At 62.3% G+C, this 13,334-nt stretch overlaps 3 protein-coding genes and 1 long non-coding RNA gene across 11 annotated transcripts; 1 reads left to right on the top strand and 3 right to left on the bottom strand.

The window, feature by feature from the left end:
- Positions 1 to 68: 68 nt before the first annotated feature.
- On the bottom strand, positions 69 to 2,757 carry PAGR1 (PAXIP1 associated glutamate rich protein 1). The gene is made up of 3 exons (XM_003998666.4): positions 1,880 to 2,757; positions 1,611 to 1,693; positions 69 to 493 (listed from the first exon to the last, which is right to left on the bottom strand). The coding sequence occupies exons 1-3, from the start codon at positions 2,359 to 2,361 to the stop codon at positions 294 to 296; spliced, it is 765 nt and encodes a 254-aa protein (XP_003998715.2). The 5' UTR covers positions 2,362 to 2,757; the 3' UTR covers positions 69 to 293.
- PRRT2 (proline rich transmembrane protein 2) lies at positions 1,953 to 6,802 on the bottom strand. Of its 4 annotated transcripts, XM_045048024.1 has the most exons (5): positions 6,627 to 6,800; positions 4,996 to 5,962; positions 4,471 to 4,603; positions 2,764 to 2,851; positions 1,953 to 2,086 (listed from the first exon to the last, which is right to left on the bottom strand). In XM_045048024.1, exons 1-4 carry the CDS (start codon positions 6,641 to 6,643, stop codon positions 2,799 to 2,801), a joined length of 1,170 nt encoding a protein of 389 aa, XP_044903959.1. In that variant the 5' UTR covers positions 6,644 to 6,800; the 3' UTR covers positions 1,953 to 2,086; positions 2,764 to 2,798. The 4 variants fall into 4 exon arrangements, with proteins under 4 accessions (XP_044903959.1, XP_019676269.2, XP_044903958.1 ...); XM_019820710.3 differs by lacking the exons at positions 1,953 to 2,086; positions 2,764 to 2,851 and adding an exon at positions 3,047 to 4,297 and having other exon boundaries at positions 6,627 to 6,799; XM_045048023.1 differs by lacking the exons at positions 1,953 to 2,086; positions 2,764 to 2,851 and having other exon boundaries at positions 3,047 to 4,603.
- Positions 6,803 to 6,942: 140 nt separating this feature from the next.
- On the top strand, positions 6,943 to 10,462 carry LOC111558260. The gene is made up of 5 exons (XR_002738927.2): positions 6,943 to 7,526; positions 7,618 to 7,761; positions 8,868 to 9,534; positions 10,024 to 10,113; positions 10,248 to 10,462. It is a non-coding gene; the product is annotated as an uncharacterized LOC111558260 (long non-coding RNA).
- MAZ (MYC associated zinc finger protein) lies at positions 7,899 to 13,048 on the bottom strand. 5 transcript variants are annotated; one of them, XM_023246741.2, is made up of 6 exons: positions 12,948 to 13,018; positions 12,218 to 12,304; positions 11,278 to 12,134; positions 10,813 to 10,876; positions 10,365 to 10,536; positions 7,899 to 9,018 (listed from the first exon to the last, which is right to left on the bottom strand). In XM_023246741.2, the coding sequence occupies exons 1-6, from the start codon at positions 12,981 to 12,983 to the stop codon at positions 8,861 to 8,863; spliced, it is 1,374 nt and encodes a 457-aa protein (XP_023102509.1). In that variant the 5' UTR covers positions 12,984 to 13,018; the 3' UTR covers positions 7,899 to 8,860. The 5 variants fall into 5 exon arrangements, with proteins under 5 accessions (XP_023102509.1, XP_023102507.1, XP_023102508.1 ...); XM_023246740.2 differs by lacking the exon at positions 7,899 to 9,018 and adding an exon at positions 9,352 to 9,554 and having other exon boundaries at positions 12,948 to 13,048; XM_023246739.2 differs by lacking the exon at positions 12,948 to 13,018 and having other exon boundaries at positions 12,218 to 12,477.
- Between the last annotated feature and the right edge of the window lie 286 nt (positions 13,049 to 13,334).

The following is a 13,334-nucleotide window of genomic DNA, read 5'->3' as shown; positions in this document are numbered from 1 at the left end:
GGCTGAATATGTTTCTGCCACCCCACAACTGTTTGGGCTCCTGCTGCAGCCCAGCCCCTAAGAGAAGATAACTTTGTTGTTTTTTATTTCAGATTCAGAAAAGTCAACCCAGGTTCTCCAAAGAGATGTTCACCAGAAAACGTAAATACACACATGTCCTCCTTCTGGCAAGGTGCGGTGTTGGGAGCTTGGGAGTCTCTGTCCTCTTCCCCAGTGCCCTGGGTTAGGGAAGGAGGGCCCAGGTCCCAGGACGTGTACACCCTGCATCCTAAAGGTGGCGGAAGGAGCAGCAGTCAGTATTTCCGCTGCCGGGGGAAGAGAGTACTCCCTGAGGACCGGAGTGGGGGGCTGGTGGGGCTGGGGTCCTCGGAGTCCAGGCTGAAGAGGTCCCTGCCAGTGCGAAGGATCTGTTCCTCCAGCTTTTTGTGCCGCTTCATGTCTGAGAGGACCTTGTCCAGGCGAGCCTCCCGTTTCTGGCTCCGGGCTGAGCTCCCTAGAGAAAAGTAAGGTAAGAAATGTGGATGGGAAACAGTCTGCACCAGACCTGTCCGGATGTTAATTAATTACTTGCGGAGCTCATTAAACATAGAGAATTCCAGACCTCTGTCATGGAGGTTCTGAGGTTTAGGGCTTGGCCTCAGATGGGGTAAGTAGTGAAGGTCTGAACCATGAGAAGGGGCCAGTAATGTGCAGACCAGGGAAGGGTATCCAGGCAGGGGAAGGACAAGTACAAAGGCCCCAGGCAGGAGCAGGGAGGCCTATTCAAAGAAGAGTATAGAAAGCTGGGGGAGGAGACTGAAAGATGTGCTCAAAGAATCGACTCACAGGCCAAAGTCATGAGGAGTGGCTTGGATGTCTTAGTTTAAATGGAAATGTCCTTGGAAGCCTGGTGACCCAGGGAGTGGCAGAGTTGGGGGGGGGGGGGACAGGGGAGGGGAGTTGCAGTGTATGGATTCTCTCTTGACATGCTCTTTCCTCCAGTGATGGAATCCTTTGGAGAATTTTAAACAGAGTAGTGACGTGATTTATATTTTAATAGGATCGTTCTAGTTGCTGAGAATGGAAGCAGGGAGACCAGTTAGGAGCCACTGCAAATATCCAGGCAAGAGAAATAATGGCTTGGATGTGGGTGTGGTATTGGAGGCGGAGAGTAGCAAATGAACTTGGAAACATGGAGGTAGAGAGCTAACAGAACTTGCTGCTGGCTTGAATGTTGGGGTAAGAGAAAGAGAAATCAAGAATGGCTCTAAGGGTAAATTCTAAGAAGGCACATGGGGTGTTAAATTGGGTCAGATTAGGAGATGTACGCGGTAGTAGAGGGATGAGGATCTAGATAATAATGAATTACCAGAAAGACCTGAACTTTTAGGGAGACAGAGATAAAAGGAATGGGGACCACTATAGAATTATTTGTGAAAGTTTTGTAAAGGAAGATAAGGTATCTATCCAAGCCGGAAGGAGGGCACCACCTCAAGCAGGAAATGCTCATTCCTGCAGCTACAAGATGTGTAGCAACCAAGGCACCAAGCATAGGCCTCTTTTAAGCAGTCACTTTTTAGGTCAGTGGGAGTAGAGGTTCTTCACCACCCTCCCGCCCCCCTTGTCTGTACCTGGGGTGCGTCTCCGGTCAATCAGGGAGTCCTTTGGTGTCATTGGCTCATCATCAAAGTCAAATTCTGTAGGCATGTGTGGTCTGGGAGAGGTGGACAGAGGGTGAAGGGTGAGGGTGGTCTTCCCAAATACCCCACCCTGCCGGTCTTCCCCCCCCCCCTTCTGTGCCAACACTTTCCATGCTCCAGGGTCCCACCTCCCCTCTCAATTTCCTCCCGGCATCAAAGGAAGCAAGCCCCAGGAACAAGGTGTAAGGGTGTGCCCTCACTTTTCCTCTTCCTCCTCTTTGGGCTCAGGCTCCTCATCGGATCTCTCCTCTTCACTCTGGGCCTCAGGTGTCGGTGGCCGGCGGGGCAGGATCTCAGCCCGAAGCTCCAGGGTACCGTGGGCAGCCAGAAGTTCATAGAGCCGCTGGATTTCAGAGGGGGGAGGCATCCAGGCCTGCCCATCCGCGGGCAGCTCCACCTCCTCATCACTGCAGGGCACGTACCAGTCTTCGGATTCTCCCTTGGCCTGCTCTTCCCCGTCAGCACTGGGGGCTTCTCCCTGCACCTCCTCAGCCCCGGACCCCTCATGCTCCGTCTCCTCCCGGCCTCCTTCCCCCTCTTCTTCGGCTTTATTGGCCGAAGCAGAGGGGCCTCCGGTATCCTCCACGGCCAGAGCTTGGAGGCCAGAGGTCACTTCCCCTTCTTCAGACAGAGGTGCCGCCGTGGTGGCCGTAATGTCTCCATGACCCCGAACAAGGGACATAGGCTACTAGGGGAGGGGCCTTGCGATGATAGGGGATGCGGGAGTAGTAAGCCGGAGGGGGGGGGGAGGGGGCGCTGGAGGGGGGGGCCTCCCGTCCCCCTCCCCCAAGGGATTGGGCTGCCCAGGAGTTTAGGAATTGTCTCTGCAACCAATCAGGCTCCAACAACGGTCCCTGCGACGAGACCGCCGGTTCCCAAGAGGGGGCGCTGAGTCCCCTCCGAGGACCCCGCCCCACGGATCCAGATCCGGTACTCCAAGATTCCCAGGGATCACCGGAACCACTTTCTGGGCCAGAGAGGGGCGGAGCCGCTCTTTACGCCTTCACACCGCCCCTCTCCACACCTGGATCCGACGCCCTCTCCCCACACCTCGCAGTTCCGCCACTTCAGCCGCCGTACGCACCTGGAGCTAAGACCCGCCTCCCGGGCTGCGCAGGGTCACAGTACGCAGGCGCACAGAGATGGCGCGGAAGGCTCCGCTCTAGCCAAAGCTACTTGGAAAAGGAAAGCAAGGGGAGGATTGCACATGCGCAGGTAGGCTCGGGCACAATTGGCTTCGGCCCACAGTAAAGATGGCCACCGGGTCGTCGCATGCGCACACCACCCAGTAGGTTCTGCCCGAAAGAGGGCAGTGCCACGGGCCCCGGCGGCGGCGGACAGACGTAAGGACCAACTGAGGCTTAGAGGCGAGTCTCATGCAGTCTCCGTTTATTGGTGTTTCAGACTCATGCAGCATCCGGCATACAAAGAGGGAGAATCTGTTTGATGTATCTTTTTTTTTTTAAAGACTTTTAGTGTTCCCCCACGCCTTTTTTTTTTTTTTTTTTTTTTTTTTTTTTTTAAGAAAACAAAACCCGCCAACTCCAAACATCGTCATAGCTCGGTCCCCGCCTCCCTAGCGGACTGTCGCGTGCAACAAACCTCTCTCGTCCTCTTGGAAAATAATTATAGAGCTTCCCGCCCCTCAATCGCTCCCTGCATCTGGGAGCTTTGGATCTATTTCGGGGTTCTTTCGCTACAAAGCACGTGAATGACCCCAGTCCCGACGCCTTTAAGAAACTCGCTGACCGGGTTAAAAAGCCCAGGTGGGGCAGGTCAACTCGGGCTGACCGGAGAGGGTCAACAGCCACGCCCCTTCCTCCTCGCAGGTGCGTGTTCAGAACAGAGCTAGCAACAGTGCACGACACCCTGCACAAGTCCCCAGACAAGGCCTGGCTTGCCAGCTCTGCGACCCAGAGGCGCTCCGGGGGCGTCAGGACCTGGGTGGGCCCAGCAGAAAATAGTCGGAACCCAGGCTGGGGAGCCCTCCCCTGATACCGCTCCCCTCCCCCAGCCTGACCTACGTGCTGGAGTTTTTGCAGAGAAAACGGTGGCAAGAGGGAAGAGGAAAGGATCTTGAGGGGAGGAAGAAATGCTGAGGGGAGATGAGGCAGGAAGGGGGCAGAAGGTGTGAAAGGGGAAGGAGAGATGATACCGGGGAGAAGGAAGAAAGGAATGGGGAAATATGCCACGACAGTGAAAGTTGAAAGGGGGACACTGGGGCTGAGGTGCAGGGAATTCGGGAAGTTGGGAGGAGTGCAGGGAGGGTGAGAGCAGAGAGAGTTTGTGAGACCTTCAGGGAGATTTCCAGAAGTGCAGGGAGGTTTCCAGAAGTGCAGGGATAGGGAGGCCAAGAGGCTGGAGGGGATGCAGGCAGAAGTGCAGGGAGGTTGGAAACAGTGCAGGAAGAAGAGAGGCCTACGGTTGGCACAGGAGCCTGGCAGGATGCAGGAGCAGGAAAGAAGCTGGCTGTAAACAAGGCCGCTCAGGCTCCCTTGGTCCCTATGGGTGCGGGCCTGGGCCATCGATTGGGCTCCCCCCAGGGGAGGATGGGCCCAAGGCAGCTCCCAACAGGAAGAAAAATCTTGGAATGCGGGGCAGAGCCCCTCACTTATACACTGTGGGAGAGGAGAGGGAGGGACAGACAGAGACAGTGGGGGGGGGAGGGGGAGACAAGGAGAGACAAAGGAGAAGTAGGGAGGACAGACAGGAGAGAGCAGGGGTAGGGGTTAGTAAAGCTGCCCTTGCCAACCCTTCCATTCCTCCCAGCCTGTCCCAGACCCCCACTCACCGCCTAAGTTGATGACGCAGGAGGCGATGATGATGAGGACCCCCCCTACCAGCGCCACGATGCTTAAGAGCTTTGCCACGCGGCCCAGACGCTGGGCCCCATCCACGTCCCCCTGCTGCAGGCTGTTCCGGGACTGGGGTTAGGGTGAGGGGTGGGGCACCATGGCCCAGGTCAGGAGAAGGCAGCCCAGCAGGGATCAGGTGAAAGAGTTGTCCAGAGGAGACAGGCGGGCCCCGTGGACAGTGGTTAAAGGAGGAAAGAGGGTTGGGGAGGCAGGGGGAGGAGGGCACAGGTCAGCAAGGTGGCGTGAAACACGCCTTGGCATCCCTCCCACCTGACGGGGTAGGGCAGTGGTGGCTCAGACGGTAAAGTCCTAGGGAGAGGCCAGGAAAATCCCCATAATTGGGAAGTGAGATCCATGCAGAGAGGAGAGGGGAAGACAAGGCTACTCCCGGGGTTCTGTCCAGGTGCTGGCAGGAAGCTGGGAGCCACAGCAGGCCTGGGCCAGGGTCCCATGGGGCTCACCATGACAGCATAAGCGAAGGCCACGATGTTGACAGGCCACATGGGGCAGAAGCAGGACAGGATGGCGAGGATGATGTAGTCCCGAGGTTTCTGGGTGCCTTCACCCCCCTCCACCCCAGACCCTGCCAGCTGGGAGCTGGGGTGGCGGCTCAGGCTACCTCTGGGAGATCCTGGATGCCCACTGTGAGCCCTTCCTAGTCGATCCTCCTCAACCAGCTGCTGCAGCACGCGGGGAGGAGCCCCATTGGCTGGGTGGGTTTTTGTTGAGGGTGGCGAGTGAGGCTGAGGGGCTGGGCCCTCTTCCCCATCGCCAGCCTGCAGGGGAACCACTGCCCCATTTTCTTGCTTTTCCCCCACACTCTCAGTCAGGACCTCAGGGGTGGGGTGCTCCTGGGAAGGGGGCTCTGGCTGAAGAGCTGACTTGGGGGTGGGCTGGGAATCTGGCTGGCAGTCTGGCTGAGGGTCTGACTGGGTGTCCAGCTGGGGAGCAGACTCTGAGGCTGGCTCAAGTGGGGCTGTAGACCCCAGATCAGACCCCTGGTCTGCAGTGGCCTCTTTATTTGCTTCTGGTTTGGGTGCCGGCTCTTGGTGTGCTTCTTTGGGGCTGGGGTTGGCATTTGACTCCCCTCCTGGACTTGAGCTGAGGTCTCTGGCCTGGGCTGTTCCTGGGGCCCCAGTTAGGGTCTCTGTGGTTTCTGGAGCCAGTCCAGCTTTGGTTTCTGAGTCCACAGGGGCCCCAGTGTCGTCTGGGCCGGGCTGCAGGGCCTCTGGCTCATCTGGGACCCCAGCTGGGACCTGGAGAGGGCCAGTTTCGGCTTCAGAATGGCCAGGCCCTTCTCCTTGGGTTTGGGGACCCTCTTCTATCACCTTCATCTCCGAGACCTCAGAGCTGCTGGCTGCCATCTTGAGAGGGGAGAGAGGAGAGGACCTCAATGGAGTGGATGGAGCAGCAGAGACAGCAGCAATCCTGGAAGAGGAGGAGACAGGTTTGGTGTGAGGAAAGAGGTGGCTCTCGGCACTGCAGCCCAAGAGGGCTATGCTCCTGTCTTAGGGCCAGCCCTGGGCTGCCTCTGGGGAGAAGAAGAAAAGTTGGGGTTTCCTTTGCCTTAGGGTGGGACATCCCTGGGGAGGACTGCTCTGCTCAAAGTCTTCTGCTGGGAGAGCCCCGGGGAGATTAACCCTTTTGAAAACAGGACCCTCCCCATGGTCTCTTCCTGGGTCCACCCGTTAAGAGCCAGACTCTCAGATCCTAGCAGATGCCCCAGCACCCCGAAATCAACAAGCTGTGCAGACGCTCGTAACACTCCGACAGGCAGACAGGCACACTGGGCAGAGGACCCATACTCACATTCCACTCCCTCTGCATCCTCCCCTCCTCCCTGGGTGCCCCGCCGGTGCAGTTTTCTCACTGCGCGTCTGGGGCGCAGACGCCCCCGCCCCTCCCTGGGGGACCTGGGCATTTCCTCTGAGCCCCTTCTCAGCCCCTCTCTCAGGGATTCCCTCAACCCCCGGGGAACCGGCGCCTCCTCCTCCCATCGGCGTGGCGCGCCCAGCACCACCAGCCAGTCCGCCAGGCGCCCGCATTCCGGTGCAGCCCTCCCGGCGTCCGCCGTCTGTCCGCGCACTCCTACCCGCAGCCTCTGTCCATCCCCGTCTCACCTCGACGCCGGCTTCTAGACTGCTCCCGCTGCTGCTGCCACCGCCGCCCCGTTGCAGCAGCCGCAGCCCGGGAGGGAGCGAGTCAGCGAGCGAGGGAGGGAGGCGGCGGGTCTCCCCTCCCCTCTGCTCGTCCCCTCCTCTCGCTCCTCTCAGGTCCCCTCCCCTACGCTCCGCTGCCGCCGCGCACCGCCCCCGCCCCTAGCTCGCCTCCCGCCCCTCCCGGCCAGCCCCAGGGAGCCACGCGTGCCAGGCCCCGCGTTACCCGGGCAACCGGCCGGGTAACCACTCGCGCCCCCTCCCTACCCCTTCCCACGCGCGCCTCCTGGGGGTGCCCCCTTCCCAAGCCCCGGGCCCCTCCCGCCAACGGTCACCGGGGGTCCTGGCAGAGTCAGGGGGCCGGGGGAAACCGAGAGGGGTCTGCGAGGAGACGGGACCTGTGAGACAGGCGGGACCCGGTGGTGGCACCCCAACAAGCAGAAAGAGGGGAAGGGAGATGAGGCAAAACTTAGGAAGGCTGCTCAGGAAGAACAGGGTGGGGTTTTAAGAGAGGGGAGCCTGCAGTACAGGAAGTCCCTCTACCCTCGAGGAAGCAGCAGCAGAAATGGGCGCTGGAAGGCTCCAGGGCCCCTGGAGCAGGACTCAGAAGGGAATTCCAGGGCAGAGGCTGCAGGGGCAGTCTGGAACAGGAAGGGGGCTGGGGCCGCGGAGCCCGCAAACGCAGAATGGGCCACGCCTAGGGTGAAAGGGACAGGTGGGGAGCAGTGCGGTTTTTCTTCTCGCCCTCACTGCTCCCAGTCCCGGGGCTGACTTCCCCCGTCCTTTCTGCAACTCCACCACCCGCCGTCACCTCTTAGGGCCTTGAGGGTGTGCAGGTATTCGGCGGGGGGTCTCAGCAGCAGGCAAGGGGTGTGGATGGGGGAGAGCAGCATTTCTGTCTGGTAACTGTTTGGGTTTCTAACCCAGGCGTCTTCAAACCTCCAGTGGCTATTCTGGGCCTGCCCAGATTGGGTATTCCCCGGAGACCTGGGAGTCCTGGAACCTGCTCTCCAGTCACTGGAGCTTCGGCCCCACCCTGGGTCTGGACTGCAGCCACTGGTGCTGCCTCCGGTGAGGGAGGAGCCAGCGCCCCAGAGCCACGCTGGGTAGAGAGCAAGGCTGGGACTGACACCCGGCAACGAAGAAACTCCTTGGGGGTGGGGACAGAGGGCTTGGTGAGAGCAACTCATCCAATCCAGAGTCAGAGACAGGTTTTTATTTAAAATTTATTGTAATGGGGTCCGCGCAAAGGAGGGGATGAAGGGTGGGGAACATGCAGGGGGACACAGGAACACGATGACATGGCCAGGGCCACAGCTTCTGTCTTGGGGGAGAGGGATGAAAAGAAAAGGCCAGGGCTGGAGCTGGGGTGGAAGAGGGACGGGGGAGACACTGTGACTGCATTCCCCCCACCCCCAGGAAGCACCTCTAGTCCCTGGATCCCCCCGTTTACCCTGGCACCCTAAAATTCCATCTCTTATCCTGCCTCTGGCCCTAGTGGCTCCTTCTTTTGCTCCCCTTGACGTGTTTTCCCCTGACAGATTCTAAGTAGGACAATGTTTAGGGCCTGACCCTAAACAACCCCACCTTATGAAGGTACTACTGTTGCCTTCCCTGCTTCTGCCCCTTCTCCAATCTCACCTTTTCCCCTCCGGGACAGAATCTTTGATTCCCCTCCTTCCTCTCCTCCCTCCCCCTGAAAAAAAAAAAAAAAAAAAAAAAAAAAAAAAAAAGCACCAACTCCCCAGGGAGGGGCAGCAGACAGTAGTGGGGGGTGGGGGGAGATGGAAGGAGGAGAGCAAGGACCATCAAGGAGAAGGCTCACAGATCCCTGGAAGGGCAGGGCAGGGGGTTACAGAGAGGAGAGGGGGTGAGGGCAGTGGCCACTCCTGTCCTCTGCCACCCCTGCCCACTGTCCAGGGGGCTTCAACACAACCGAGGGGACAGGTGTTTGTGTGGGGTCAGGTCTGACAGGGAGAAGAGAGGAGCAGGAGAAACAAATCGTTAAAACCTAGCGAATTCCCCTAAGAAACATCTCTTCCTCCTTTCCTTCTGGAGGCTCCTTGGTTGGTGGGGAAGTAGTGAGGAGTTGGTGGGAAGAGAGGGGAGGAGGAGACGGTACCAAGGGACTTTCCTCCACTTTCCGCTCTCCCCGCCACCAACCTGGAGCTCACCAGGGCTGAGAGGGAAGTGGCTGAGAGCTCACGGGCACCCCCTCGGCCCCCGAGAGGGAGCCCACAGCTGTCGGGGGAGCCGCCACCGCTGCCGCCGCCGCCGCCGCTGCAGCTGCCGCCGCCGCCGCCGCCATAGGACAGACCTCACCGGTACCTGCACAGCGAGAAACACCAGGAGATCACAGTACAATCTGAAAGGCAAGAGCCTCGCCCCCTGCCCCAGACTCATTCCCAGACTCCCTCCCCTGGGACACAGCCGTTGCTCACTTCCTGTTTGGTCCCCAGAGGCCTCCGCCTGCATCCTTACCCAGTTGTCCTGAAGGGCCTTCCCTGTCCCCAGAAGTCTCCCTAACTTCAGTGATGGATGGGCATCCCTGGCCTTCCTGAGATCCCCTATTGGGCCCTTTGAGCCCCCTCGTCCCACACAACCCATCCCACCCCCCCCAGCCATGCCCCACGCCTTGCCTGGTGGGTGCGGGGGTCCCCCTCAGCAGGTGGGCTGTGGCTGGGGGGCGTCTCCCGGGACAGGGGGGGCGGCCCCCCCCAGATGGGTCTGCATGTGGCCGGCCAGCTGGGCAGGGGTCTTGCAGTGCACGCTGCACAGCTTGCACAGGATGCGGTCAGCCCGCGGGGCCTGGAGCCCGTGGTCCTTCACCGCGTGGATGCGCAGGTATGCTGCTGTGGTGAAGCCTATTGGGGGGGGGGGGTGGATTGGGATGGGGGATGGGGGGTCAGCCAGGTGGAGACCCCAGAGACGGGGCTGTTCTCCTAGGCTGGGGACGCCCTGCTCAGATGGCCCTGTCCTCCTCCCACCATATCCTTGGTAGCCTGGGGCCAGCTACTCTGTTGGGGCTGGTGGGGCACATTCCCTCCCTAAGTTTGGGGCCTGTTGAGTGGTGTCAGCTTCCTAGCCTTGGTGCCCACAGAGCCTATTCTCCGTGGCTGGGGGACCTCTTCCGGGATGACAGCGCACTGATTCCTAGCCACTTGAAGAGTTGACCCTCAGCAGAGACGGCTGTGTCCCCTCCCTCCAGGGCCCCATACAGTCTCAGCCCAATTACTCCGTGAATATGTGAATCTGTTTAAAAGCAGCTTTTTCTGCTCCTGGGGCAGGGCGCGAGCTTGTTAAACCCCTGCCAACGCGCTCTGCTTGCCCCAGGAGCCGAAGAGCAGAACATGTGGCCACACAGCTGAAACCCTGGCTTCCAACCCTTGGGAACTGGCTCTTGACCACTCCTTCCCCACAGCAGTGAGTCCTGCTCCCACCCTCCCTACCCACCCCCAGAGACTGACTCTTCCGGGTAGGTCATCTCCTCCAGTCAACACCTCTCAAAACTTAATGAGGTTCAGTCCTCCTGATGTCGTTCCATTTGCTTCCTAAAGGGCTCTAGATGCCATGAGCTCTGGACTACAACACCTTTAACCCATGTCTGTGGAAGGGCCTCTGGCTTTGTCCCCTACCCATTGTCCCTGGCCCTCCCAGCATCTTTCAGCATGTACCTTTGTTGCAGAGCTCACAGACATGGTGAGGGCCCTGGCTGTGCACCTTCATGTGGTCCGAAATATAAGCCGAGCTCAGCATCTTGCCACACACATGACATGGCACCTTCTCCTCGTGTCGTACTGTGTGCGCCCGCAGTCGATCCTTCGTAGCAAAAGCTGCCTCACATTTCTGGGGAAGGGGGGAGGGGCGTGGGGGGTGTCAGGAGAGTTAAAGCTTTGGGGAGTGGGGAGAGGGGGGCAAGAGGTTAAAGGAATCAGAGCCTTGGGGATCTTTGATCTGTAGGAAATGGGAGTGAGATGACAGGGTCTTGAAGAAGAGATGAGAAAATGGAGTGAAAAAGCAAAAAGAAGAGAGAGAAAAAGGGGGTCTGAGAGGCTGAGCTCAGACAGCTACAATGAGGATCAAAATCATGAAAACCGGGACAGGAGGCGGCGGGCTTCCTACCTCACATTTGAAGGGCCGTTCTGTTGAGTGCACTTGTCTGACGTGACTGTTGAGGTGATCCGGCCTGGGAACACGTTGGGGTTGGGGTTAGGGGCCTGGGGAGCGGACGCGCTCCCAATTCTACCCAACTTAGCACGACCGGCCTTTCCAAAGATCCCTGCCTTTTCGCCCCAGCCCAAGGCTTCGGAGCGCTGGCGCGGCAGGAAATCCCTCCCCCTGACGCAGGGCGGGCTGGTCCTCCTCCCACGCGAAGCTTTCTTACAACCGGAGGACCCACCTCCTTGGCTAAGTACCACCCCCTGCTCCCTGGTAACCAGGAGAGGCTTTCCTCCCTCCTCCCGGGGAGTGGCTCCCGGTCCCCGTCCTCAGAAACCTCCTCCCTCCCCGCCAGCCAAGGCCAGGCCACCTCCGTAGCCGTCCCTCCCTCCCCACCCGCCCAGTGGGCGGCCGAGGCCCCGTGCACACCGGGAGAAGCTCTTGCCACAGTGGGAGCAGTTGTAGGGCTTGTGCACAGCGCCGTCATGTGAGCGCACGTGGTAGCTCATGCGGTCCTTGCGCTTGAAGCGCTGCTGGCACACCGGGCACTGGTAGGGCTTCTCGTCCGAGTGCGACAGCTTGTGTCGGTTCAGGTGGTAGACGTCGCGGAAGGCCTTGCCGCACATCTCACAGGCGTGGTTCTTCCGGATGCGCTTTCCCGAGGCGGTCGTGGTCACCACGCCACCCGCGGCCACGGCGGCCGCTCCGCCGCCCGCACCCGCTTCTCCCCCTCCCCCGCCGGCTCCGCTCAGCTGGGGCACGCTCAGGAGGCTCAGGGGCACCATGGTGGGCATCTTCATAGCACCCGAGGGGACCCGGCCGGCCTTGGCTCCCGTGTGGATGGCCTCGTGCCTCCGGAGGTTGTAGCCGTTCTTGAACTCCTTGGCGCACAGGGCGCAGATGTAGGGCCCCTTGCTCTTTGTTTTCTTCTCCAAGGCAGATGCGACCGGGGCCACGGCGACCGTCGAGGTTGGGGCTACGACGGCGGTGGCCGCGGCTGCGGCGATGGTGGCGGCAGAGACAGGGGGCGCGGCCTCGGCAGCGGGCGCCGACACCGGCGGGGGCGGCGGCGGGGGCGCCGGCGGCTGCTTCAGAGCCGCTGTGTCCACTGTGGAGGCGGCGGCCGGGGCCGGGGGCGCAGCGGCGACGGCGGCGGCGGCGGCGGCAGCTGCGGCGGCGGCCGCGGCGGCGGCCGACTCCTGGGCGGCGGCGAGAACCGGGAGCAAGTCCACCTGGAGGGGCTCGGCCGCCGGGGGCTGGGGCGTGGGTGGGGGCGCCGGCGCGGCCTGCGAAGACAAGGCGCCGTGTGGGCCGCGGCCGCGGGTCGGCGCCCTCCCGGCCCGGCCCGCCACGGCCGGCCCCTACTCACCTGGAATGGACTCTGGGCGCAGCCCTGGGAGGCAAAGAAGCGGGACTGGAGCTCAGCCCCGACCTGCAGGGGGTTCTGGGCGTGACCCTGAGGTGGCGGGAAGGAGTTCATGAGGCCGCCCACCCCCCGGGAGTCCAGGCCCAGCACGGGGAAGGGGGGGGCCAGCAGCGTGCAAGGGAACACGGGGAACATGGCCTCGGCCACGGCGGGGCCCCCGGGGCTCAGCGGGGGCCGGGGGCGCGGGCCGCGCGGGGCCCGGGCTCGGGGCGCCGCCCCCGGCCGGCCGGGCTGGGCCGCGCCGAACGCATGGCCCGCGGGCCGCCCCGCCGCCCGCGCACCCCGGCCGGCGGGAGGGAGGGAAGGAGGGCGCCTGGCGGGCCGCGGAGCGCGGCGGCGACGGCGGCGGCGACGCCCCCTGGGTGGGGGCGGGAGGCCCCGCGGGGCCGGGGGCCGGGGGCAGGGGGCGGGGGCCCGGGCGGCGGCGGCGGCGGCGGCGGCGGCGGCGGTTGGAGCCTGGCGGGGCGGGGTGGGGGGAGCGAGGGAGCAGCCTCGGCCCCCGCCGCGCGCGCGCCCAGCCGGCGCCTCGGGGAGGGCGGGGGAGGGCGCGAGGGAGGGAGGGGGACAGCTGCGCGCGCACCGGGCGCGCGGAGGGGGGGTGGGACGGGAGGGAGGGCGGGCGGGAGGGGGTGTGGGAAGGGGGGGTGGGGGGGCGGGGGGAGGGGGTTGTTACCTGGAAGATGAAGCTGCTCCAGTTGCCGGGATCCATGGCGGAGGGAGGGAGGGAGGTGGCTCGAGCTCACCCTGGGGCGGGAGGAGGAGGAGGCGGCGGTGGGGGAGGGGGAACCCAGGGAGGAGGCGCGCGGGGCGGGCGGGAGGGGGGAAGGAGGAGGAGGGTGGGGGGAGCGGAGCACACTGCGCGCGGGGAGGGCGGGCGGGGGGCGCGAGGACACACAAGAGGCTGGAGCGGGCGCGAGCGCGAGCGCGCGCGAGGCCAGCGGGAGGGGGGAGGTACGAGAGGGACTCTTGGCGGGAGGAGGGACGGGGGAGCCACCCAGCAGCCCGAGTCGCCCCAAGCGCGAGACCCCTGAGACGGCCGCTGATTGGCTGACGATGGCGC

This window comes from Felis catus, chromosome E3, assembly GCF_018350175.1.
Source record: "Felis catus isolate Fca126 chromosome E3, F.catus_Fca126_mat1.0, whole genome shotgun sequence".
NCBI lineage: Eukaryota > Metazoa > Chordata > Mammalia > Carnivora > Felidae > Felis > Felis catus.
This window is presented reverse-complemented; position numbering and strand designations above follow the sequence as displayed.